This window comes from Cyrtonyx montezumae, unplaced genomic scaffold (genome assembly GCF_038088225.1).
Source record: "Cyrtonyx montezumae isolate F1298 unplaced genomic scaffold, pur_monq_1.0 scaffold_8, whole genome shotgun sequence".
Taxonomy (NCBI): Eukaryota; Metazoa; Chordata; class Aves; order Galliformes; family Odontophoridae; genus Cyrtonyx; species Cyrtonyx montezumae.
Genome location: NW_027072089.1, coordinates 56979113 through 57007031, shown reverse-complemented (window position 1 = coordinate 57007031; position 27919 = coordinate 56979113). Strand labels below are relative to the sequence as shown.

General features: G+C 40.3%; 1 protein-coding gene across 2 annotated transcripts; it reads right to left on the bottom strand.

The window, feature by feature from the left end:
* Nucleotides 1-394: 394 nt before the first annotated feature.
* Nucleotides 395-27919, bottom strand: STX17 (syntaxin 17). Of its 2 annotated transcripts, XR_010623212.1 has the most exons (9): nt 27821-27919; nt 23584-23779; nt 17625-17690; nt 9080-9299; nt 4375-4493; nt 4231-4281; nt 2337-2423; nt 1111-1653; nt 395-1010 (listed from the first exon to the last, which is right to left on the bottom strand). XR_010623212.1 is itself a non-coding variant. In XM_065753587.1 (8 exons), the coding sequence occupies exons 2-8, from the start codon at nt 23704-23706 to the stop codon at nt 1414-1416; spliced, it is 906 nt and encodes a 301-aa protein (XP_065609659.1). In that variant the 5' UTR covers nt 23707-23779; nt 27821-27919; the 3' UTR covers nt 395-1413. The 2 variants fall into 2 exon arrangements, 1 of the variants encoding a protein (XP_065609659.1); XM_065753587.1 differs by having other exon boundaries at nt 395-1653.

The window sequence follows — 27919 nt, the reverse complement described above, 5'->3', positions numbered from 1 at the left end:
GGGAGCTCTGTGTATGTACAGTCTGCTTCTTTATCCAGCATTCTCTGCTAGGGAGCCTGAGGACAACTATTAGAACCAGACTCGAGCAATCCTACAGAGCTCAGGAGGAGCTGGACAATGTAACACTCAGAGCAGCAGTTCCCCAGCTCGAACTTCTGCTCCCCCAGCCAGCAGCAGCAGTAGTGTGGGAACCGTTCTGAAAGGATGGAGGTAGGAGCACGTGCCTGACAGTAAGGTGATGCCAAAATAAAAGCATTAGCGCTCTCAGCAGCAGAAGTTACAGAAGCAAATAGCTTCTGAAGCAATGAAATCAGCAAGGCAGAACGTTGCTGAAGCAAGCCAGAGAAAGCCCTAACAACACGTCCCAAAATCTCTACTGAAAAGGCCAAGGGGGAACGGAGCAGAAGTCCCAGAGCTGAATGATGTACAGGTGCTGTGCAGCTGAGCCTGAGTAAGGGTGGGTCCCATACTGCCAAGTGGCCAGCACAACAGCCGCCCCATGGAACAGATTTCTCACCGTGCCTCGCTGCTTCTCCACCCTCAGTATAGAAGATATCCATCCTTGGGTGAAGGCCACAGAGGGAGCGTGCTGCCAGTGAAGCTCTCCCCCCCCATAGCACTGCTGGTGCCAGGGCAGGAGAAGAGAGGGCTGGAGGTTGGCACTTCATTCTGAGCAAGGTTCTTGACACAAACCAAGGAGCTGGAAAATGACCCTTTCCCCCCAGGGCTGCTTCTTAGGCTTAACTACACTTTTAATGACTAGGGGGTACACTAAATTGAATAAATAAGAGATGCTGATCTGAGCTGGCTGATGCAGACAGATGCTGGATACACATATGTTTCTCCACATTACTCACCCAGTGTTTTAACCTTACTCTGGCAGATGGTGCTTCCCTGTGCATAGTTGCTCTGGTGTTATACATGGGAGGAGTTTGGGAATCCAGATAAAGGAAAGGAGATTTTAAAGTGCCCTGAACATGGAGGACAGATGGGAGCTTATGTTCCTGTCTCTGGGGGACAAGAATTCAGAATAATATACAATTACATAATACAAGCTCCAGCTTCTGGGGACTATTGATGAGAAAGCACTAGTTTTCTAAATCTCTTTACCTGAAAAGCATTTTGTGCAAATCTGGCTTGAAGCACCTGTCACCCATCAGCTGTTCACATATTTCCTCTAAACATTTCGTAATTAAAAGTTCTTCTGTAGTTCTCAGAGTTAAAAGACTGAAGTCACTTATCACGTCTAAAAAGAGAAAGCCCCGAAGTTCTGACGTTACTGCTTCACCCCTCCCACGTAACTGTACTGCTGCAGAATTCACACCTCTCAGCCTCAAACGTAAAGCAGAAGCTGCAAGTCTGTCATTAACACAGCTACCGTACTTCTGTTCCTCATTGTAACGACTCTGTACTTCAGCTGGATTTTTTGGCACTTTGGCAAGAAAGCTCTGGACAACTGCAAGAGACCTGCTCAATCTGCTTTTGTTTTCTTCTCTGTATCAGTTTTCCACCTGTGAAACCCAGAATTCCACCACCAAGTGCTGCTGCAATTCCTGCCACTTTGAAGCCTGCAAGGAGACCAATAGGACCCCCTACCACTCCTCCAATGACTGCACCTGCCACAGGCAGAGCTGCCAGCTTGTATTTTGCAGCCTAGAAGAAGAAAAAGAAAGAAGGGTTAGAAGCCTGTAGTGAGGTGCGTTTTTCCCCTCATTGCTCTTGGCAATGACTGGAATGCTCAGCAATAAATACACTTGACGAATTAGTCTGAAAAAAAGAGATGCTCCACTACCACACATGTATGTATCCAAAACAATTCATAACTGAGCTCTCACATATGCAGTTTGGAGCCAGCTCTTCTACACACGACTGGCTGACTACATACACTATTTATTACCTCGTCCCTGTCACTAAATCAAGTGAGAAGCAGAAAATGCTCTGACTTTTCAGTAGTGTGCCTGCAGCCAGGTTTGTGGCTTCTCAGCAGCTCTCAGTGGCACGGTGTCCGTTGGAGCTGCGTGTCCCTGCATGCTGTTTCACACCCATCTGATTCCTGTGAGCCAACTGCTGAATGTACACCGAAGTAGCATCGGAGTATCACATAATGTGATTTGAAGCAAAAAAAAAAAAAAAAAAGTATTTTCTAGTAGCCTGGCTGCGATAGAAAATTACAAGAGAGATTGATTTTTTCCCCCCTGCAACCTGTGGGTCATTTCTTCCTTATTTCCTTAATTGCTGGCTCCCTCAGCATTAAAGACGGTGAATCAATGGGGGTTAATACAGAGGCTGCTGGGAAGCAGAGTACCATTGATCCAGCAGCAGGAGCAGATCCCTACCTTCGCCAGGTTTTTGGTTCCCTCCTCTGTATTCGCAGCAGCACTGTTGACATGGTCTTCAATCCTGTCAATCTTCTCCTGCTGCGACTAGATGCAAAGGAATTACGAGTGAGGGAACCTGCTGGGAAGCAGCGGTGAGCCAATACACACCATTTTAATGCCTGTAATCAGGGCCCCACAGCCGCTTTCATCTGCCACACACTGCAGCCGTGCAGCCCTAATGGCAGTTCATTAATAGGATCTGATAAACTGCACTGAAATTAAAAACTTACTATGGTGTGAATATTACAACATGCGTTGCCACCGTTGTAGAAAACAACCCACAACATATGATTTCTAAATCTTCTCTGTGAATAGATGAGCTTGCACTTCAAAGGGGAAAACAATCCAAGCTAGCATTTGCGTTTCCCGCTGAGCTCCGTGTTCAAAAAAATGTCTATAAAAAGCATCCATCAGTACCAACTCCAACATGCAGAGCTGCGCCGAGAAATCTAAACAGAAGTATTTGATTATGTCATTATAAAAGACTGCCCTCACTTAACGAATACGACAGCCATTGCTGAAATATACTTGCTACCGCTTTATCTTTGACTGTTCTCTGGTTTAAAAGAAGCATCCCATCCTTCCTCAAAATGCAGTCAGATTGCCCTGCGGTCTCTCAGAGAACACTGGGGCAGCAGGCAGAGAGAGGCTTCTGTGGGTCTGTTCTTACTAATCTCCGTGGTACTGAGGCCACAGATTAATCATGTAGCTGATAGTCGCCTGAAATACAAGGCACTTGCAACTTTTTCCTCTTTCAAATTCAGAAAACGCTGAGTCCAACTCCGGTACCTTCATCTATTATCAATCATACACCACTGAACGATTCTGACTCTTGTCTAACATCTAACGATGGTTATGTGTCCAGGGAACAGGAAGCCCTCCTTTCCAAAGTCCCTTTCCAGCCCAACAAATCTCACACCTGAAGCAGCACAGATTCTGCAGAAAGAGCAAAAGCTCTCTCATCCATCCCACACAGCCCAACAGCAAGAGGATGAGTGCAGACAGCCCTCATGGCAGATGAGAACAGTGGGTTTAAACTCCCAGTGGCTAAGGAATCAGGAATTAAGTGTGGATGACAAAAGATGCCACATTTACGAATGGAAAGAGCATGATGGAGGTGAGGGAATCTTTGGACTTTTCCTAGTACCCCTGGTTAAGAGAATAAAGTACCTGAAAGCTGCCCAACCTGTGCAGTGAAGTCTATCACCACCATTACCATTAGAATGTAAGAATGAATGTGGCCTGCCTGGCTGCAAGTCTGATGTCGGGTGACAAGGGGCACTGCCTACAACATCAGGGGTTGCTTATGAGCAACTAGCAGCACTAGTGCTGAAATAAAAGAATTCTGCATCCTCACAGGAACAGAAGAGGAACAGGCAATGGTCCTTTCCCTTACTACTTGAAAACTAAACAAAAACCTTCCAAAGTAGTGCTAGATAATTCAGTATAAATGTAATATTTGTATCCATCACCTATGGCTTCGTGAAGTGTCAAATGTACTAATCAACTGAAACTAGAGGTGTATTTACCTTAGTGCCACATAGCAAAGTCAGGACTTTTACCTGGGCATCCCAGCTAACTGTGGGGAATACTCTGCCTCCACTCAATGGGGGACATTCCCTGAAGTTCCCAACAGTTTCCAGGATTTCACAATCCTAATTTAACTCCAGACTGAATAAATTCCATTAATGTGATTCTGCTATTCTGTTGCTGTTATTAAGTGGTAGCCAGCTCAGTCTGCACTCAGGTTACAGACAGGAGTATTGCTTTCCTTTTTTCCCCAGCAAGGTGTAGTCCCCACTCACCCTCATTTTTGACAGCTTCTATTACAGAACGCAGAATTAATACTTACGCTGACTAACACAGAAAAGTCAGTCACCAACTGGCTAAGCTGAATCAAGTCCTGCAAAAAAAAAAAAACCAACATAAAAAGTTACTCCGTAACAGCTGCTAAAAGCAAGAACACCAGTAGGATAGTAAAGGAGTCCCAGCACACCTCTTCCAGCGTTTCCCAGGACTCAGCTGCATTTTCATTCCGAGGTATCTCAGGAAGGGGAGAACACATCTGGATTAAGCTTTGAGAGCCATCCTTCACTTCTATGTTGGACAAAGTTTCTGAATGAAAAAACCATGATGTTTATAAATAAGCAGGCTGAATCAGATTGCAGATGGCATGCAAGATTTCTCACTCTTGATGTTTCTCATGGATAAGTCAATATTTTAAATGACTCAAGGCTAGCAACGGCTCTGATGACTACCATGCAGGCAAAAGCCCTACTCACAGGACTACACAATTTCCTAAAGGAAGTTATTGCCAAAGAAATGGGCTCATTTCTAACAGTGCACTTTCACAATCAATTCTGAGAACGATGAGAAACTTGTACTGCTGAAGTTAGGGCCAGACCATCAATTTTCTATTAGCTGAGCTTTAAAATTTTGCAGAAGAAAATTGAGCTTGGGACAAAACCTTCATTTACATACAGTACCTAAACACTGCACTTCCAAAGCTGATCAACTGTTTTGATTACTGTTCTACCACAGCCTAGTTTTCAGCTGTTTGGGTCTAAGAGTGGGTAGAGAAAAAAGGTGCTGCAGTAGAAGCAATGAAAACCGAGTACCATGCTGTCAAACACGTAGTGTGCTCTGTCCCACTGGTGCAGTGATGATGGCAAACATTTAAAGCCCAGCAGCGTGAAGGGGGTATGCCTGAGCATCTTCCTTTCTACATTGCCTGCTGAGTGTAAAAGACAGTTAACACAAAGTACTGAGGAACAAATGTGGAAGGAGAGACAGCCAGGTGGCACGGTGGGAAGCAATGGACAGATACAATGGACAGATACACACACACCTCCTCCAGCCAAAAGCCCTGTCTTGAGCCATTATGGTTGTGATGGACAACAACCTTACTACGGACAACTAATTCAGTGCCAGTTAAGAACAGCAGCAAGTTTTGGTTGCTGCTGTAAGGAGTTAAGTAATAGCTTGGGAGTATGCTGGAGAGCATACGTACCTCAACACAGTGCAAAGATCACGCTAACTTAGACAGCTACAATTTCTGAAAGGTGGTTAGTAGGACACTGGTGTTTATTCCTTAGGAGTGTGGCATCAGGAGAAAGCTTAATGTGGGGAAGACTGGAGAGGTATTTCTAACAATACTGTGGTGTAAATATTGTATTAAATTCTTCTGTAGAAGCAATGAATGTGCCAAGGTACTGTAACAATATTATAAAACTGTTACTGCAACCGATACGAACAATGGAAAAGAAATAAAAATAATCTTTCTCAATAAAAATTGAGTAATAAAGCATGCTTATACATGGAATTAATTTAAGATAAAATAAAAACAGTACATTTTTATAACATGCCCATTTTTCAGCATTTTTATCCCGGCATCTCAAAAGACAGCATGCACCAAATCTTACTGCTCTCACATCAATACAATTCTAACATCAATGAAGCTGGTGTTCAGCCATATTTGCTAAGCATGCAGAGAAGCAGTGCAACAACAGTAGACTAAGTTTTATTTCAGGCCTATTTTTTAGTTACTTCTATCCCTTTTCCTTTCAAAATCCAGACAAGGAAGGCACTTCTATTATCATCACTTACTCTTCCAAAAATATATCTCTGATCCGTAGCATTAGATTAGTTAGAACCACAGAACATCACATGTTGGATGGGACCCACAAGGATCATCAAGCGCAGCTCCTGGCTCCACACAGAAACACTCAAAAATTCAATCCCTATGTCTGAGAGCAGTGTCCAAACGCTCCCTGAACTCCAGCACTCGGTGCTGTGCCCACCGCGCTGTGGTGCAGAGCTGTCCCTATCCCCCAGCCGCCCCTCCCCTGACACAGCTCCATGCCGTTCCCTCGGGCCCTGTCGCTGTCACACAGAGCACAGCTCAGCGCTGCCCCTCCGCTCCCTGGGAGAGCTGCAGCCGCCAGCAGGCCTCCCCTCAGCTCCTCTGCTCTGCGCTGAGCCAACCCAGGGACCTCAGCTGCTCCTCACACATCTTCATAGTGCTCCTTTGGACGTTCTAACAGTTCCATGACCCTTTCACACTGCGGCACCCAGAGCTGCACAGGGTGCTGGAGGCGAGGCTGCACAGTGCAGAGCACTGTTCCCTCTCCGCAGGCAGTACTGGGCCTGGGGCACCCAGGGCTCTGCCAGCTTTTGTCACGGGGCGCTTTAAGTACAGCCTAGCTTGCCAGTCTTAATACTCCTTTTCTCAGCATAGTTAATCCTGTATCAAAATGTATGTACATTTTGGATAAACCAATTTTCCTGAATGTTCCGATACTGATGTCCTGATATTGGTTTTGAGCATTTCATCCCATTCAATAAAGCTCTTCCCTCGATTCCAAAACATAAGGTAAAGAATAAGAACGATGTAAAAGAAAAAAAAGTAAAGTCACATTTGGGCCGAAAATACAGCAAGAAACATATTCACTAGTTCACATTTTATCAAGGCTAACCAATTTTAATAGAACTGAGAATAGAACTGACTCCACCACTTACAGCACTTCCACAGAAATGCAGCAATACAAAATACGTCTGCAGACCTCACAGAGCAGCTCCGTACCTCATCACATTCATGATAAAAATCTAACGCTCTGCAATATTCAATATCCCGCTTAAAAGAGTTTAGTAATTTTGAGAGCAGAGTCTCACCTTTTGTTAATATTTGTTTAAAATGCAATTAAATTTCATTTCTATTGGATCTGAGCTGAGGTGAAGGAACTACACCATTTCGCTGACATGCCTTCCAAACGGGCAATTTGAATCTGTAAACTCCGTACTTCTGTACCAGATGGGAAGCAACATGCAATCAGAACGGGCGTGCTGAAGCTCCTGTGATTAAGATCAGCAGCCAAGATTTCCTTTCAGGACTGCAGGCTCTAAGCACAAAAGAACAGGCAATACATTGCATCCGTGCTAGCAATTCAACAGAGCTGCTTTCACAGCAGTCAGGCAAACCTTAAAAAAAAGAAACAAGCCCTATATAATTAAATCTAGTTGTCCGCCTTGGTGTATGTTTCAGTTGAAATGGGATGAGCTATTTCTGTATTCCTGAGCTGACATATAGGAGTATGTCGCTCCAGAAATTATTTCCTATCTTCTCATCTCAATCTTTACAATCAATTTCTTGTCTTTTTAAGGTGTGGTTATACTCAGTCTCCAAAATAATTTAAAGGTATTTCAGGTTAAAAAGCAGCGCTGAGCTCTGAAATTGAACTTTAGTTCTCAGCTGCCACCCACATAACTGTTAGAAAAGCAAAAGGCCCTTCCAATAAAATAACCAAATGTACTGAGGACAACTGTAGAAAGCTACCAAGTAAAAAGGAGTTTCACATTCTGACTGGAACACAGAAGAGGTCATAAGGAGCTTGAAAGTAATGGCTAAAACAGATAAACACCAGAGTTGCTTACCCTAAATCTCAGAATAAGACCAAAACCAGCCAGCACCCCAAAAAAGAAGTATCAACAAATTCAGCAAACTGGTTAATAAAACCTATAGGAAAGGAACTCCTAAAGGATAAAGGAATGCAGAAGAGCTGGCAGATAGAAAACAGGTTCAAAATATTTACATGTATTCGAATCCTGAAGTGACTCATGAAATTCACTCCGGATTATTTAAAAAATAACCTCTGAAAACACAAACATATTTCTTTCTCTGTGAAGAGCATTAACAGTACCCCAGAGGACGGCAGGAGAACAAACTCATTTATCTTCTTTTATCTGGAGAGGAAGGAGGATGCAGCAAATAGCAAGACTTCAAAACCCACAATGATATTAGGATAAACTCCTGAACAATCAGCTCAGAAATATCCAAAAGCTAAAAGAACTCTATGTTGAAAATAATCAAGAATCATATGTCAAAAGCCAATTAAACCACTTTTACCAGAAGGAGGCACCAATTGCAGATTTGATATACTATGGTTTTTGTACCACTGTCCGATACTACTGCACACGATGTTTTTGAAAGCCCTTTTTTCCTCATCAACTTTTCTCTCTGTTAGTCTTACCTCCTTGCTAATTACACTGGAAACAGTTCCTGTGGTTCTTTATATAGCAGCAAGAAGGGTCATGAAATAAAACGTGAGGGCAGGTTCTCGTACAATGCCATGGACTGAAAACACACCATTTTAAAGATGCATGAAATTGACAAATAATTTTAAACAATGCTCCTTCTGAAGTAATAAATCTAATTACTATCATGTAGAAGGATATAACTGATATAATCAACTTCCTCACAGATTGGCAGTAGAGAATGCTGGTGAGTGCCACAGCAGAGTAAGTATTTCCCCTGGAGGCAGAATGGCACAGCAGAATGAGAATCTATTTTGCGCAGGAAGGAAGGAAAAATAGCCAACATCTGGCCTGTTGCATGCTGTAGTGTGTTTTCAAAACCTTTAACTTAAATCCATTTATAATATTTTCTGCTTTTTCTGTGTTACCAACATCAAATGCTAAAGGAAGACATCTCTTTTTCGTGGAAGGCCACACTTACTCCATTTAAGATACTTAACTCAGTAATGGGTCATAAGAATAGTGTGGTATAGGGAAAGAAAATCCACTTCTGAATTAACAATTATTGTTCAAATGCAATCTCTTCAGTTTCTTTCATTTATACCTGGTCAAAAGTGCTGAATGAACACATCAATATCGATACAATAGGTAGAGAAATGAAATGTTACTACCTCCTCCTGCAGTTGCAGATCTGGTTAAGGAGGCATCCTCCTGTCCTTCTAGTTGCCTTTTAAGTTCTTCTGCAGATTCGGAATGGAGCTGCAGGAAGTGTTTTATGGCAGATGAAGCTTCGTCTTTCACTGGATTTATCATTCGCTGCAGAACTGGGATGTCCTCCTGTCGGACTCGCAAACAAAGTTTTTCCATCTCTCTCATGTTGGCTCGAAGTTGCTGTAACAGGTTTAACACATTCGACACCTTCTGTGGTTAGGGAGCAATTGCTGTTTTGATCAATTGCATTCTCTAAGTAATCATAAAAAACGCCATTTCTGAGTTTTAATAAACTAAGAGAAATAAAATCTCTAGAAGTCTGTACTTTAATGCAACCTTTTAGTTCTTGGCCACCTCTCTTCCAGATCCATTTTTTTTCCAGCCTGCACTGTTTGAATGCTTTTGATTCATTTACCAAAGACTCCCCCCTACTGCAGTTAAAGCTGTAGCCTCCCGTTGCACGCTAAAACCTCCCTCAGAACCTCTCCTGGGTCTTCTAGATTCTGCTGTTTTATGATCCAGAGCTATTCCTGGGTCCTTTTGTACCTCTCTTTCAGAAAAGTTACCCCATAAAACTGCAAAGAAGTCCTCACTTCACGTGCCACAACTTAAAGCCACCCTGTCTGGAACAAGTGGTCAGTCTCCTACTCTTTGTAAGCCACTACTGCAAGCATTCTGCTTCACAGAAAGTGCTTCTGAGTGTGCTTGACTTGGAAGCACTACTAGATCATAACCAATTTGTTATGTCTGTTGTATTTCACATATTTTCTTGTGCGACGTCACTCTGTTTTCTATAATAAAGAAAGTAGCCATACACACTTAGATGTATTCGTCAGAGTCTTTTTGGAAGCACCCCAACCTTCCATAACAGCAATTAATCCATCTGCTCCAGAAGAGTAAGAATCGAAGATCAAGGAAGAGATGGCACCTATTACATTTTTTCTGTAGTATCAGCCAACCACAAAGCAAGGGGGAAATATTGTTTTAAGTCATCCCCATCAATATTTTTGTCTCCTTGTTGTCAACTTTATCCACTTCTCCAAGTTAAGAAGTCAGGCTGCTTTTGTTTAGCATTTCAATTAAAATATATAACTGATCAAAGAATGGTTTGGGTGGGAAGGGACCTTTAAGATCATGTAGTTCCAACCCCCTGCTATAGGCAGGGACACCTCCCTCTAGACCAGGTTGCTCTCAGCCCCATCCAGCCTGGCCTTGAACATCTCCAGGTAGGGGCCACGAACAAATTCACTGAGTAACCTGTTCCAGTGTCTCACCACTCTCACAGGAGAGAATTTTTTCTTGATATATAGCCTAAATCTACCCTCTTCCAGTTTAAAACTATGTCCCCTCATCCTGTCACTATATGCCCCTTTAAGTCCCTCCCCAGCTTTCCTGTAGCCCCCCTCCTGTACTGGAAGGCTGATATAAGGTCCCCTCATCCTTCTCCACGCTGAGGAGCCCTGGCTCTCTCAGCCTGTCCTCGTAGGGGAGGAGCTGCAGCCCTCTGGTCATCTTTATGGCCCTCCTCTGGACCTGCTCCAACAGCTCCATGTCCTTCTCGCGATGGGAGCTCCCAATTCACGTAACGTACTTTGCAATTATTGAAATTATTTTGGTCTCTGTGCCAAAATATTTACACAAGTTGCACAAAGTCTAGATGCCATCTAAATAAAGTAAGTGACCGCTTCTTAGAATCTGTGCTTTTGTTGTTTGTTTGTTTTTTAAACAAGTGACTGTGGCAATTAATGCACTTCAACATGCAATAGTTTGTGATCCTCAATTTTCCCAAAACTATCATTTTTATTTTGTACAGACATCTTCAGGGATAAAGACACAGAAATTTATCTTTAATTACAAGGGTTTAAAGCACACATTAACTACTCACAACTAGCAAGAATATCCTGTATGCAGGCATCTCCTGTGACATACATTTTTGTCTACAGCAAAAATTTCACTGCCTAGGCATTTAGAATCTGGAAATGCATGCAACTTCTCTTTCTCTAAATAGGTAACAAAAGAAATTGATAGCCCAAATTATACTTCTCATTGTTTTAGGGAAGTTTTTATGGTTTTTTTTATATATTTTTTTTAATAAGACTTCAATAAAAACTATATTCATTGCATTACATTATAAGGAGATACAGTAATTTATATTATTCATTCCACTATTTACCAACTGTTTTAAATATTCTTCTCATAGCAGAACAGAAGAGTGGATTAGCACCAGGGAGTGGTTAGGAAAATAAAGTTTTTTTGCAGTAACAGAAACCAGGTTCAAGTAATACTGCCTTAGAGAAGCCATCTTGCATATCTGGAAAGGCAGGAAGTAATTGGAACTTATTTTATTTATACATACCAGCAGAACTAACATTTCTAACGTGTTTGAGAAAAGTCACAGAATTATAATTAGAGAAGGAAAATAATTCAACAACAGATTCAAGTAACGCTGTATGAGACAGATTGGGCAACCAAAGAACTACTGATTCATGAAAATCATTTGTCAGATTACTATGAGAATATTCTTTTGTATGTTTAAATTAATACTATTACCAGTCAATTTAGGCTACATTATTTAAGGTTAACCCCAGGTAAAAACAGTAATTAACAACAAAATAAATAGGGAGATGGACACAATAAATAGTTATGCAAGATACCAAGTTGAATTAGAAACACAGTGCAATAATTTTCCCTATACATTCATCTTAATCTTTCTCCCATGGTCTCTCAATGAGCACTGAAAAAGGGAGAATGCTATCAGTGCCACAGTCCACCACATACCAAAATTCTCACTTTATAAAACCTCAGAATTTAATTTCAAAGACCAAATGGGACTATCTAGATACAATTCATTATTTAGTTTGCAGGAACTACATACAGAGGACTGAGAGGTGATCAAGTTGTTTTGTTTCAGGAAGATACTATCCTATCTTTAACAGAGACAGAAAATGGTAAGCCAAACAAAAACCTGTTGTTCAGCAACCTAGCAGCCCATAAGGAACAGTGACGACAATGAGTTTGGTGTGAGCTAATAATGCCCCAAAAAAGCTTTTTAAAAAGGAAAGTTTCCCAGTTAGAAATGAATTAAGATGTAGCCCTCTGAGGGATTAACACCACTGCTAGTTAATGGAGCAAATTACCAGTATAGCCAAAGCATGAGTATGATCACAGAATGGCTTGGGTTGGAAGGAATCTTATAGACCATCTTGTTCCAGTCCCCTGCCATGAGCAGGGAAACCTCCTGCTAGACCAGACTGCTCAAAGCCCCATCCAGCCTGCCCTTGAACTGTTCCAAGGATGAGGTACCCACAACTTCTCTGTGAGCCTCTGCCAGTGCCTCGTCAATCACCATCATGAAGAATTTTTACTTACAACTGGTCTAAATCTACACTTGTTCAATTTAAAACTGTTGCCCCTTGTCCTGGTAAGGAGTCTTTCTCCATCTTCCTTACAAGCTCCCTTTGTATATTCAAAGGCTGCAATGAGATCTTCCTGGAGCCTTCTCCAGGCTGAACAAGCCCAGCCCCCAGGAGAGGTGCTCCAGCCTTCCTCTGGACACACCATGGCAGGTCCATGTGTTTCTTGTAATAGGGACCCAGCTACTGCACAATGACCAAAGGTGCTGGAGCTTGCAAAATCTTCAAGAGATGGAAACTCCAAGGCATGGCTAGGTCTAATTCTGAGTTTCACTGCACATTATTATTTTGCTGATCAAAGATAAATATTTGTGAGAAAGAAGACAGAGGAATCAAATAATGGCATTTGCATATTTGGTGAAATGTAGTTTTAGTACATCTTGGTCTGTAGATTTGGAAATTACTCTCATTCAATTTATTGTCAATTAAACAAGCTAAATGTAATCAGCCTAGCAAGGACCCTAAGCCCTGCTGTGAGGAGACATATCAGAAGCTCACCAGGGTGTAACCTGATAAATGCTACAGAAATGCAAATGGCTGTGACTTCGTTTCATAATCATTTTCACAGGACAGAGCTCACTTTCTGATGGAGCATAAAAATACATTACCTTCTTCCCAACTGATCCCAGTTTTAAAAACATGCTTTCTCAGCAAGGAAGGTGACACAAAAAACCTGTTCTCATTTATGCAAACTCCTCAGTTCTGAATTCACCAAATTCAGCCTAAAAGTTGCAGAATTTTTCATTGTGATATTTGGGATTCTGGTCTGTTAGCTATCAAAAAACGAAACAGAACTAAAGAACTCTCTGTTTCAAGTGGCTTTCTCACAGAAAAAAAAATAGTAGGATAAAGCTGGCAAACTCTTCGTGAAGTCATCCCTTCGAAGAGTGACCTGCTGTCATTATTTCATTTCTGACAGTTGCTTATCTAATTTAGTCTCAAAAAGACTTCTTCACGTCAAGCTACAGCCTTCTTGACACAATACTGTAAGGCTTCACTATCCTAATTGCCACTACTATCTGAACAGCTTGAAGAGCATCACATGCTGGATTTACACCATCACTGATCCTTGCCTAAAGACTGTCTTTGTCCCTACCCAAAATCATACTGATCTCAACATCATTATACATTCTAATCCTGTCCTCCCCAACAGAATCCCTGAGTCTCTCGCAGCTTTATGCTGTTTGTTATACAACAGAAATAATATGACATGGCTATTATTTAATGCTTTCATCCCTAGATCTCACAGGACTTATGAGGTTCACAGTTCATGAATGGATACAGAACTGAGGAGAGACACAAAGCGAGCCCAGTTTTTCCAAACTGTCACAGTTGAGAGATCCAGCAGGATGCTATGTCACGTGAACAAATATATACATATACTTTTTTTTTCCAAAATGGAAATGGGAAGCACCATGATTTTTTACAACTATTCACTGTTTCACTGCAACGCAATTTTCAACACATTCAAAACAGAAAGAAGCAGAATGAAATCATTTCTCTTTTTAATCTTTTTTTTTTTTTCAGAGCAGTATCTTTTTTAACTGATGGTAACTAAGATGAACTTTCAAAGCAATGTAACTTGAAAAATAGATCTCTTGTTTCTATCAACTCACATTGGGCCACCAAAAAACTCCACTAGTTCATACTTGAATATGTAACACTTATGAACATTACCAGAAACACTGTACCAGCTACACTGGTCTCTTGCATGCAGGTGACTTCATGGTATTTGAAAACAAGCAACTGCTGAAAAAAAAAAAAAAAAGAAAGAAAGAAAAAGAAAAGTAAAGAAAAGAAAGGAAAAAGAAACAATGGAACTCCCATAAAACTGCAGTCAAAATTGCGTGGTGACCTGCAATGCCATGCCATGGCACAGAGCCTGGGCCAAGTGCAAATAACAGCACAATGGAAAGAGGTAGTTACAATTAACATTAGGTACATCTCACTGCTTCAGTGTTGACCCAGGAAGAAACCCTGACACCAGAATCAACACAGAGTCATCATGGCCCCACCTTACATTAATATCAATGGGCAGTGAGGAGGCCAAAGGCTCTGAAAAGCAGATAGTGCTTGAGTTTCAGGATCATTTCATATTCATGACTTCGGTCTTCTCCACACAACATGAAGTATCTCCATCAGTTCTGGAAAAATCTAAAGTTCTACCTAAGGCAACAACAGCTAACTTAACATACTCCATGGAAGTACCTGCTTCAGATATTCACTCTTGGCAATACTGATATCCCACTACACACAGAAAGTCCAGCGTTTCACTTACACTACCTCCATCAGCCTACACAGTACCACCACCAGTCAGCCTACACAGTGCCACCAACTAACCAAATCGTTGTGATCAAGTCAGTACTACGTTCAGTCTCTGTCATGATTACTTTTTTTCTTCTTCTTTATTATCATTAAGTGTGATGTCATATATGAATTCCAACAATTTACACTTCAAATGATTTATGCTGAAATGGTACGTGGAAGCCATATGATCTGCCGCCTTCAATGAATTGGACCCTTTTATCTCCCGACTTCTGTGTGTCACTCTTAACACTCCTTCCACTGTGTACAATGTTTCAGTTTAAGAACCAAATAGCACCTCTAAACAAACCTATCATCCAAACCTCTCTCAAGCATCAGTAACATTTTCAAGGAAGTATTACAGTAGCTTTGCTGTGTAAACATACTCTTGCTGTCAGTTACTTTCTCTGGGCTTCATTCAACATAATGTTACAAAGGATAAACGGTTAAAAAGTTCCTGGTATAGGTCAAATGAACTATAAATTATGGCTATATTGGCCCTACAGACAGCAACAGGCTGCAACAGTGAGCTGATTTTACATGATCCTTCACTGATCCCACAAACAATTGCATATACAAGAGTTGTTTTCTCAGTATTTTTGCAAGGGCATCATTATGCCCCACACGGACTTTCCATTCTCCCAATTTCCTTCTTAGATGCTTTTCCTGTGGCACTCAGTCACCAGAAAGAAGAGGTATACACTTATGCTCACCTATATACTTCTATTAGAATTTTGACCGTCATCAAACTTAAAACAGAAGTAATTATTCTGGGTAAACTGAAAATTCAGAAAAATGGCTAATTATGTGCACATGGATTAAATGTAGAGTGGCTGTGCATATATTTGTCTAAAACCTGTGGCGGATGCCTGGGGTCAATATTGACTTAGGGATTCCTAATGTATTTTTACAACATCTAATTTTGAGAGCAAAGTGTGTGCTGCAGAGAACATTTGGTATCACAATAATTAATCTGATTTCTTTGCAAATAAACAGATCACAAGTCCATTGGTAAACATTTAAACAGCTTACAGCAAACACATTCTACATGTCATATAATTTATTATCAACTACTCCAGACTACTAACTATTTAATTAAAACAAAGACCTATTCTACACTTCTTGCACATCCAGATCCAGATCCTTATTTGGCTCTCTGGGTATCTGAATGCGACTGGCTTGATACAGAACTTACGTCCTGATCTATATGCAAGAAACACTAAATAAAAAGTAAGAAAATTTATTCTGACTGAAAGTGAAAATTGCAGGCTTTAGGCCACAAGGAATATAATCTAGAGACACGTAAGAGATTTTATTACTACAACACTTTACGTGTTTAAAAACAACATTCTCAACACTATTACTATTCTCTAATTATTGATAGTTTTGTCTTGGTAGACACGTGACACTGATCATAAGGTGCCCCAAGAGAAGCCTCTTCTACCCCTCAGATGTAGATTAGAGCACAGACACAGGCAAACCCCTGAACAGGACTGATTTTGCAAACTCCTTTGGCACACTTCTTAACGCTACAAGGAATAAACTTATTTTAGATTCAAATTTCAAAAACACTTAGTGAAAAATATAATAAGCACTCAATCTCCAAATAACAGAAAAATCCAGTGTATTTCACATGTAACTTCTAATCATCTACATTAAAAAGGCTCATTAATACCTTCTATTCCTCAAAAAAAGGTAACTCTAGCTCTCATTCTGTCTAATGCTGTTATTCAATTACAGTGAATCTCTTTACAGGTTTGGTTTTTTTTCCTCATTTTTATTCTAGCCTAATTTTCCACAGGAGTCAGGAAGGTATTGCAGTAAGCATGGTATTTTACAGTATCAGAATTCTAAATATTAGGACTGTGCCATCCACACTGGGAAGACCTGCTTGATGCGGTATAGTCACAAAGTCACGCCCCTGCTCTGAAATACACCCATAAAATCAACACAGGATGCCTCTCCTGCTGCCTAAGATAGGTCTGTTGCCATAGTTTTGCCAGTAGTAGCTGTTGTACAGTTGTGCAGATCAGTTGTGCAGATCTGGACTTTGTGGTTTCCTGCAGTCTATTCTGGCAGTGTACTACCAATGTTTGACATTATCTTTGGCACCCATTTTCATCAGGACATGCTTTGTTATTGTTCTAAAAGTAGACATGAGTTATGGTTGACTATGTGTGAAGTCACTGAGATTATGCCATGCAGACAAATGGGTCTGGTCTTTTATCCTCTGAAAATATGATGCATGTAATAATAGATTTGCACATCAAACTAGTAGTGCAGATGCTGTTTTTTGTCTGAAACTATGCTTCAGAATTAACAATGTCTCATTATCTCACTATTTTCTAACTCCCTAACATAATGGGATGGCTCACAAAACACCAGTCTCCTGTCCCCACTTTATGTAAAGCTATATACAAACACTAGCTGGGATATCAGCAGTCACCTATGCATTCAGAATCATGCACAGTATCAAAAAAATTCACCATAAATTTACACAAAATAATTTAATATAAAAGCTTGAAAGCATGTCTAGAAAGTATTTGTCCAAGAACTTTGAACATTCCCACTGATATGCCATTCCACTCGCTTCAAGACATTCCTGATGGTATTTGCCTCAGAGGACCAAACTGGGAAATCCCTAACCCTTTAAATAAAGTAAAGCACTAACATTTCAGCCAAATCCCTCTCTCAAATATAATTCTTAGTAAGGATCTGTCCCTGAGGCACCAGGTTTTATAGATGTAATTTAATTCCATTTACATCACAATTATTTTAATATCCTTACCTGAACTGTTCGTCCTGCATTAATGTGCTCTTCGTGCAATCTGTCCCAGAGTCTGCATCTTTGATACTAAAATAAAGAAAAAATACTTTATATAATTGCTTCCCACCACCACCCCCCAGGTGGCTAAGTAGAAAGAGGAAACCTCAGTAAATAACCACTTTAATTTTTTTAAAAAGCTGAGTCATAGGCATTTCTGATGCAAATTTAGAGAAGTAAATGGCAATAAATTTTGTGGATAATTTTGCACAACATATTTTCATTGAATTGCAGATAATCCAGGTTTTGGCATCAGTTCTTAACAGCCAAGAAATACTGCTGCACGCTAACACTGCTGTGGCATAAATCACTTGATGGACAGTAAGAGGAAAGAAAAAAGGATTGTGGGGTGGGGACTGGTCACACAGGACGACAAGGTACCTGATATTATTTACAAAGAGAATCACATTCATTACAAAACACTACTGTTTACTTTTACAGTTTCCCTTTTTAATATGTAGTTACACAGTTATGATGCTCACCAAGGCAGATTTGGCACCTGTATGAAGCTCCACTAGCATTTTAATGGGAAACGATCCATACAGCACTTCACACAATACACACCAGAGTATTATTCCACTAGATTCAAGCAAGTTTTGCAAAATCACTATGTATCAACACATATAAACCTTTTCACTATTAAAATATATCAATCCCTGCTACCACCTGTTGACTTAAGTAATATATATGATCAAAGTAGAGAATGCCCTTCGTAAAATAAGAATAAAGCAGAAGTTATGAATTCTGGAACATGTGATAAAATCATCAAAGAACAGATTTTAAATTCCAGACAATATTAGAAAGTTCTTTTAAATTGTTTAAATAACAAAATATGTATCTCTATTTTTGATGTATTTTATGTAAATTTTAACTCCCCAGTTTCCTTATATGCTTTGGTCCCAATTAAAATACCATTTTATCTACTGTGTACATCTTTCACTGATTATCTCTCTACTTATAGGGCCCAGGGCAATAAGGATCACGCAAGTTACTTATTTCCAGAGAAAACAGTTCCTTCATGTTACAATTTTGTAGTTCTCTCAAAGAGAAAACGTTAAACATTCAGTTAAGTGATATTAAAGTTATTTTTCTTGAAAACGAGCGACTTCTGCATAAATTATCATGCTGTTAAAATTATAGCCATTACTCTTTAAAAAAGAGAATTCATAAAAAGCCTGGACCAGCATTAGACCTTCCAGCTCAGTCATCCCTGAAGAAGTAATAAGTAGTTCTGAGGGTTGAAACAAGAAGGCTTTGTCACCCACCAGACAGTAGGCCATACTGCTGTCCAACGTTCACTTTATTGGGCTGACAAAGCAGACATCTGTCTTCAAAGATTGCTACTGCCTCTATTTAGCATTAAGAAGTACACATAAAAACTAAGGTCCATGAATTAAAAATGCCTATAGAGTACTCACATATTTAATTGTGTCACAGCCAAATAGTTATACTGCACATCAGAAATGCAAAACATAAGATTATTTTTAGATACTCAATCCCTCTGCCTGCTTGCCCTATTCTCTTCTGAAGACTGTCTTAAAGAGACTTGCATGTTTATGTTTTGAATCTCTTCCATTTCTTCCAGAAAATATTTATTAGACATGGAAAAAACTCAAAACATTTCAGAATGCCTTCTGCATTCATTTTAATTAAGATTAAGCCTGTTACTAATGTCATTTTAAACAACAAAGGTCTTCACCAAATGTATACATTAGGATGAAGACTGCAGTGAGACTCAGATTTCTGTGGCCTTCATTTTGTGTCATCTCTCCTTCATCCATCTTCTTACCATGTCAATAGGCCCACGCCAAAGAGAACAAGTGTTTCACAAAATACTTCAACTGAGAGCAACAGAGAAAAGATTACTATGGTTTACAGTATGTCTTTTTTTATTTTTTTCCCCCTTAGGGACTGTTAACCCTCTCAACAAAGCTCAGGATAGCATGCCAAAACCCCAACTTTTCTTTCACCTAATGGGGATGAGCAAAGTTGAAGCTCCCATGGATAAGCATGCATTTTATTCCCTGTTTCAGAGTGAAAGAAAACAGGAAGTCTTAAGGGGAAAAAAAAAAAGAAAAAAAAAAGGAAAATAATTTTAAAAACCTCACAAGCACAAATTGCCAATTTCTTAATTTTTAAGTCTCTAGAAACTTACACGTGGAATGCTGGATTCAAAATAGTGTTTCACTGTCATCTTAGAAAAGCAATACTATGATGGTGGATTTATGGTATATACTTCCCCTGGAAAGGTGTACTCAAGGTCAAATTTCATTATATATTGATTTTATAGTTTCTTCAAACAGTGATTTAGTAGATTAATTGTTTGGACTGTTTCTGGAACCTCAGGTTTAAATCAATATTCATGAAATGAGGTTAGAGATATTGGCTTCATCATAAGTAAATAATGTTGCTGCTCTAAGCAATTTGACATAATTAGTGATTTTTGCTTAAAAGTAGCCTGTAAAATAAACAAGACTAGATTCTACAAAATTATCCTTTTACCCCCAGGGATATTTGGTTTGCACGGCTGAAAGTTAAATTTACAAAAAAAATATTTTTGAGAAAACCACTTAAGCTGCTGATGCTGACAGCTCAAAGAAAAACTGTAACATTCATTTCAGCCAAAATGCATATAAAAGATATAAAAGTGTAAATCATTGTGGAACTATTTCAACCAAACTATTGCTCAAGTCCTAATAACCTAAAACTATCTTTAGGGACAGATTTCAAATGCAGGTTTGACATACTTTTATTCTTACACTCTCATTAAGCTGTCAGTGATACAAAGTTTGGAATAATAATAGTTCTTACAACTTGTCAAGTATTCAAAAAATAAAGAAACTTTGAGATTTGAAGAACATTACCCTAAGTGTGGACTTTTTAAAGAATAAGGCGTTCAGAGGCTAATTTTATACTTGGATATATTACCTCTCATAAATGTTTATGTCATACTTTTCATAAATACACAGTTCTGAAGTCTTCAGTACTGCTAAATACCTTCTGATACAGTTGCCAAGTGTTTCCCTAAAAGTTTTATCAGTAGTTACTTGTTTCTAGTAATTCCACTTGCTAATAATTCAAATATCAAATCTTCCAAGACCTGCATTGTTTAGAGATGCAAATTCTTTTTATTAATATTAGTCTGAAGTCAGAAAGACAAGACGTTGCTCCAACTTTTGGCTTTCATAAAATAAATGTTCTACAGAAAATGCACTTAACACCTTAATTTTAAGATCACTTTACAAATACTTAAGAACTATTCTGGTATGCAAACTTACTACGTTGATTATATCCACATAAATGATCTGTTCAGTCAATAACCTAAATAAACTTGAGAAATGCCCAAAATACTGTTAGATTGCATCAGATTTTTACACTAAACTATAAGCTACCCAATAAAGCATGGTATTTTACTGAGGCCAACCAATGTCATCACAAAAACACTGGTTTGTATTTCCTATAATTAAATTGTGGCGAAGAATGAGCGACTCTGACAGTGCTTCTAAGTGTTAAATCAGAACATCTCTAACACCTCATTTCATCCCTCGTGCTATTATTCTCTGAGTTTTCTTCTAGACACAGAAGAATCATCCTTAAAAAATTCCCTCTTCTGTCTTCAGAACAGGAATGCTTAACTCATTTGAGTTGCTGGGCCAGTAAAAACGCCAGTTGATCAACACAAGGCTGAATTAAGTGGAATGTATTTCACCCCTTTCCTGACACCATGGTAACAATTTCTGGCTGGACACAGCGTAATTATTCCTTGTTTAAATACCTAGGAGATTTCCAGTAGTATCAACTAGTAGCTGCCTTCCCCTCCACACCAGCTAGGTGCTGCTGCTAAATGCGACAGCTCCCAACATCATCCCTCACACTAATTGTGTCTCTGTTTCTCATTAAACTACTCAAAGCCATATGAAGCCCCTTGGTAGAGTGTTTGTGGATGCTAATGCTAAATAAGGGAGAGTATGGGGTTTTATTTGTTACATATATGGACAATATTTGGCAAAAATTCTTTTTAGCTGTCCTAAGCTAAATAGCCCTAAGAATATTGTTTTTAAGCCCAATTTTACCTGAAGCCAAGAAAACCTCTACTGCTCTGCAACCAAGAGATTCCTCTTTATGCTGGGAAAAAAGAAAAGGCAAAAAGGCAGCTGGGAAACTTCTAGTTAAGACAAAGAAGGCAACAATCTAGCTAACAAGCCTGTCTCTATTTGAATAAAATAGTCTGTGTGGAAAAAGCACTACAAAGCTCTCCCCTAAGCACCCCAAATCCCATCCTATTCCAGATCATTCTTTGCCATTAGCTTTCTCTATGGCCATGCACACCACCACGTGTACACACTGATCCTAGAAGCTTCCACTGATTTAACAGTTGAAGCTCCTTGTTTCCCCAGCCCACTCACCCAAGAGTAAGCTAATACTGATACTGAATCTGTATTGCTCTGCAGTCTGGCTACAGCACAAAGTAACTCGAGCAACTATTCGTGGTGGGAGAAACTGGAGATCAGCTTCTGGCCACTAGAATAAAATGGGGATTCTGCAAAGCAGCTGGTTCCAAGGCAAGAAAATGCTGAAACCACTGGCATCTAGGTAATAAAGTGTATTAAATAAACAAAGAATAACAAAGAGTAAACAACATGCTCTGACTGAAAAAACTGTTCATCTCATTAAGAAGCCATTGCTTCAGGCAAATATTGTACTACTAAACTTTTCAATTTGTGAATATTGCAGTTCATATCCTAATTGCATCCTTAATACACTTTTACAAGGAAATAGCCCAACTATAATCAGCCATCACTAGTCTCAGCAGTACTAGATCTTCCTCATCCGTCCCAATTTTTTTTTCCTTTTATTTTTTCATGGTCAATCACCACTTCTGCACCATCACCTTCCATCCCAAGGTACTTATTCACAATTCTTCACCTATTACTCAAATGAGCAAGGAAGTTGCTTCATGAGCATGCTCCAGAATTAGATAAATCCTTTTTCTGTCTTCCAGAATAGTCCCTCTTGACCAAAACATTGCAAACGTTCAGAGCCACTGCAAAACATACAATCTTTACAAAGATCACCCCACAAACAAACCACAAGTTGTTTTTTTAAAAATTGGTGCTACAGAATAACAAAATTGCAGGGGCTGGAAGGGACCTCAAGAGATCACTGAGTCCAACCCCCCACTAAAGCAGGTACCCTATGACCCGTCGCCCAGGCAAGCTTCCAGATGGGCAGACACATCTTGAATATCTCCATATAAGGAGACTCCACAACCTCTCTGGGCAGCCTGTTCCAGTGCTCCACCACCTTTAGCATAAAGAAGTTCTTCCACATGTTAGTACAGAACTTCCTATGTTTGAGTTTTAGGCCATTACTCTTTGTCCTATTGAAAGACAGCACTGAGAAGATCCTGGCCTCACTTAGATATTTATAAACATTAATATTTGCTTCAGTAGATCTCTTTCCACCTTTCTTGACAAACCAATTTCTCAATTTCCACAGACCATATATTTTTACTAACAAACAGAGAGATAAAAACATGATAAAATGTGGTACAATTATCCTCCCATCCAATTATCAGTCCCATTTAAAAATCAATATAGGAAAGGACGGTTACAGTATGTTATTCAGAACAATGGCAGCAAACCACTCTGACTGAAAACACAGAATATTAGGATACTTTTCTTACCACAGCTTTTTAACTCAAAACAAGAGTGGTTCTTACTGTGTAGGTTGATGAGTTCCCACAGATGTAAAGGCTTTTGTACACAATGAATGACGAGACAATACAAAGATTTTACTTTTAAGCCAAATTTGAATTAAAGCATTTAATAATCGACTTTTCATCGAAATGCATGCATTACCTTTCAGTGTGACTGCTTCTATGCTGTAAAAAGAACTATATTTGCAAAAAGTGAACACTAACCTTCTCTATATTTATTTGGTGTTTTCTTAATCTTTCCAAATCCGTTGGAATTGCTACTTTAATGAACTTTTGAATGGCAGGTTCAATTCGACGGAGCTTAACTTTTTCATCGTCTTCAGACATCCTAAAAGCACCACCTTTCAAGGAAGGCAATACTTCTTACTCGTCCAGTATACCTTTACCAAGGTAAAATCCTCTAAAAGAGAGAAAAGAAAAAAAAAATGCAGGCTCACAAGAATGTAGTAATTTAGATTTTTAAAAGAAAGCAAAGTAAGTTAATTCATTTTTTCCAACAAAACTGCATTTGAGTACAGTATTACCTATCTACAAATTAATACCCTACTAGCAGTTTTATTTGCATTTGAATGCATCGTTCCCATTTATTTACAGGGCTTGAGGATCTTCTTTTGTAAATAAACTGACAAGAAATAGCTAAATAATTAAGGTAGATGCACACAAAGATGCGCAAAGATAGGTGTTGAAATAGCACTTGTGATTAGATGCTTTGCTTGAGTTCAAGCTCTGGCAATTTATATCCTGAATCATCTTTAAAATTGTAAAACATACCCTGAAAAGACAGTAATTCTGGAATTTTCACTTTCTAGAAAAAGTAAGAGCTTCTGACTAAAGACTTCTACTCCAACTTGCATTTGTCCTCTCCTGAAGTCACCAAGGCATCACCCAGCAGAGGGCTAGAACAGGTTGCTGCAATATTTGCAGAATCAGCACACAAGCAGCTTGAACTCTGTTCTCTGCATATGCATAAAACATAACTTTGAAGTCTTCCATCTCTAAAATAAGGTGTGTATGTAACACCATGCATACAACTGTATATAACAGCATTTATATGTGAGCACATGAGTAACGTAAAGGAATGCCATTATGCTGAATGGAAGGGACAAGAAAAACTATTGTGAGATAATATTGTAATTTTAGTACTGTATAAACAGAGGTTACTTAAATGAAATTTTCTTTCTCTACATCCTTAACAAAAACAAGAACTTGAATTAACGGTAGATACGTATGAGAAAGTTTTGTCACGACTGTCAAAAAAGATAAGCTGGCTTAGCTGTCTTAAATTGCTTGTGCTGCAACAGCACCTTCAGCAGAAGCCTGATTTTGCTCTTCCAGTAACCAAACTAATTTAAAACAATCAACCTAGCATAATCCTCCTGTTTACAGATGAGGGTTAGGAAAACATAACAGGTTAATTTTTTTTTCCAGGCAGTCAAGCATATTAGTATTATTAAAAATATATATTATTTTTCCTGTGTCTAACCACAGACAGTGGGCAATCCCTGCCCTTGCACCTACACTGTAGGGACAACTCCTACAAATTCTCTTAACCTTCAAAGGAGGAAAGTGGTAAGCTTGGTCTTCCACCAAGCCAGTGTAAAAGGTAAAAAACTTCAGGCAAAGGGAAGCTGGCCTTCTACAGAAGAATCCCAGATTTATCACATTTTCCAGTACAAATACGAATAAAACAATTTTGAGGTTCTCTGAAAAAATGAAGAATGCTAAAAGACTCTCCCCATTCACGTATCCCACTCAGTAAGGAAGCTGTGAAGTTGAACAAGTTAAGAGAAGACAAACTGTAAGACTACACTACAGAATTACCACTGAAACACCTTTTCCTTCTTCAGAACCGCATAAGAAAATTATTTCATCAACTGATTTTGCAAGCACTACCAAATCATCCCCACTTCAAATTGCACAGAGATATGCCACCAAAGAGCCCTACAAATCCCTTTCTAACCCCATGCATTCAATACTAACAGCTCTTTGTCCATATCTTCAAATGGACATGCAGTGCACAGCCTCACTTCTTTCAGGAAAAGAACTTTAAACCCTTGTGTGTTGATTTACTGTTCCCATCATACTAAAACCAGTGGGCCTGGTCCCCGACCCCTCTGAAAGAGTCACTCGTACCCCATGGCTTAACTCCAGTTGGAGCTTAGCCTGGATTCTTCTTGCCATGAGCAAAAGATAAAAAGCATTATACACCAAACTGTAGTACTTCCACTTTGAATACACATTTAATTTCCTTGCAGCTTATAAGCTAATCCACTAGTTTATGCGCTAGAATTAATTAAAACTTGGTTCCTTAAAGAAATTCAGTATCCAAGTCATGCTTTTCTTTAATACTCAATCACATTGAAGAAGTGATGATACAAATTCTTTGAACATAACACACAGTGTGAGCTAGTGGGAAACCACAACTCATTCCGTGTCAGAACAGCTGAGACCAAGTAAAATTCATCCTAAGTCAGTACCTAACCTTTACTGGTATCTAGAGATAGATGAGAGTCAAAACCAACAGTTCAGATATCAACTGGACCACTGTGAAGGAGGGTTAATAGAGCCAACAGCCATACATCTTGAGCAGGAAATCTGATACAGCGCTTGGTTTTAAATCCAAGTATTTAGCTGCATGCAGGGTTTTGGGTAGTAGCTTGTGTTGACTGCCTTTCAGGGAATCATGGAAATTGATAGGTACCTTTGGAAATCATCTAGTCCAACTGCCTGTGACAGTGGGTTTCCTACAGCAGGTTGCACAAGAAAGCATCCAGGTGAGTTATAAATATCTGCAGAGAAGGAGGCTCTACAGCTCTCCGAGCAGCCTGTGCCAGAGCTCTGTCTCACAGCAAAGAAATTTTTTCTCACATTCAGATGCAGCTTCCTGTGTTTCTCACATTACTGCTATGTACCTCCAAGCAGAGTCTGCCTCAGAGACTAATAGCGCCTGAGGTGTCCCACTCATTGGATGTTTACTAAATAAATTCCTATGTAAAGCACACGAAAATCTTAGTATAGCAAATCACTTCCTCTTCCAAACAGGAAAAGTCCAAGCAGTGTACACTATCTTTTTCATCACTTACATTAGATAATGTAAGGGGTAAAAAGATTGTCCGATTCTGTATGACTCTGAACAGTTGAAGTACATCCACTTCTTCTGCAGCAGAAAACACAGTCACACAGTTGCAGTCAATCAGAAATTACAATGTACAATAACATATCAAAAAATTCAGTGAATGCTGTTGCATGGATCAAAGGTTAAGCTGCATTGCTTAACTCAAATTTGGCAGAAAAAACAGAGTAAACCTGAAGAGTTCTGCTTACCCAAAGAAATGCAATATAATACTCCCATTTGAATGGAAGTAACTTCTGACACTTCAAACAATGCCATTAAAAATAGTACCTCAAGCACAGATGCCTCGTTTTTAAGGGTTGAAAGGTCAAAAAGCTTTCTCTTTTTATCAGAAGTTACTATTCAAACAATCAGAACATAGCAAAGTGACCTGAAGAACTTCTCAGAACAGCGTGGGCCCCAGAACTGAGTGGCAGAGAATGTTCACTACTGCTCACTCGGCTGTGCCTTGTAGTTAGCAAGGAATGTGCTCCTGTGGCAGGCTGCAGTCACCATGCACTTTGGCTCTGAACGACAGCTTTACTGGAGGCTGAAATAAAGCACTGTGGCCTGTCCCAAAGCGCTGATTTAGTGACACAAAAACACATCTATGCGAGAGGGGCTAAGAGCTGTATGCAGGAGGTCTCCTGTGGAACCAGCAGCATCAGTGGCTGAGCCCAACAGCACATAGAACCCAGCAGGCCCACGACCCTGTGGATCACCCAGCAAGGCAAACATCATCCAGCTCAGTCATGGGCACACGGCTGCATTTGGGGGAAACCCCAGCAAACGCTGGGCACCGTGCACTGCTGACCTCCCAGCCCTCGTCCACCTGCAGGAGGCCGGCCAGCACATCCACTTCCTCACCCCGAGGGACACCAAAGGCATGCGACCAACACGTCAGCATTTCAGCAGCCAAGCAGAACCGGAAAAGCGAGCTCCCAGAGGACCGACAGCCACCAATACGTGGGCCACAGCGTGTTTCGACCCGAAATTAAGAGCCCTGCTTTCTGACTCGCCCACATTCCCGGACTATAGCTGCAACAGGTGACCGCGGCCCGCGCTTCCTCAGAGGGACGGCCGCCCAGCGCCCGCTCCCGGGACACCGTACTCCCATGTGGGAAGAACCGGGGCCTACAGCCGCGGCTACGGGAGCGGAGCGGCTCACACCTCCGCTCCGCGGCACGCTCCTACCGTACGCAGGATCCGCGCTCAGGCCCCGGCCCCCGGCTCGGCCTTCCCGAAGGAGCGAAGCGAAACCGAAAGCAGCCGGACGGCCTCCGTCCGTCCCTCCCTCCCTCCCAGGTGCTCCCGCCGTCCCCCGCTCACCATGAGACGGCCGGGCCCCGTGATGCCAGCACACAGGCGCCGCGCTGCGCTCCCTGTCGGCGGTGCGTGGCCGGGCCACGCCTGACGCACGCACACACA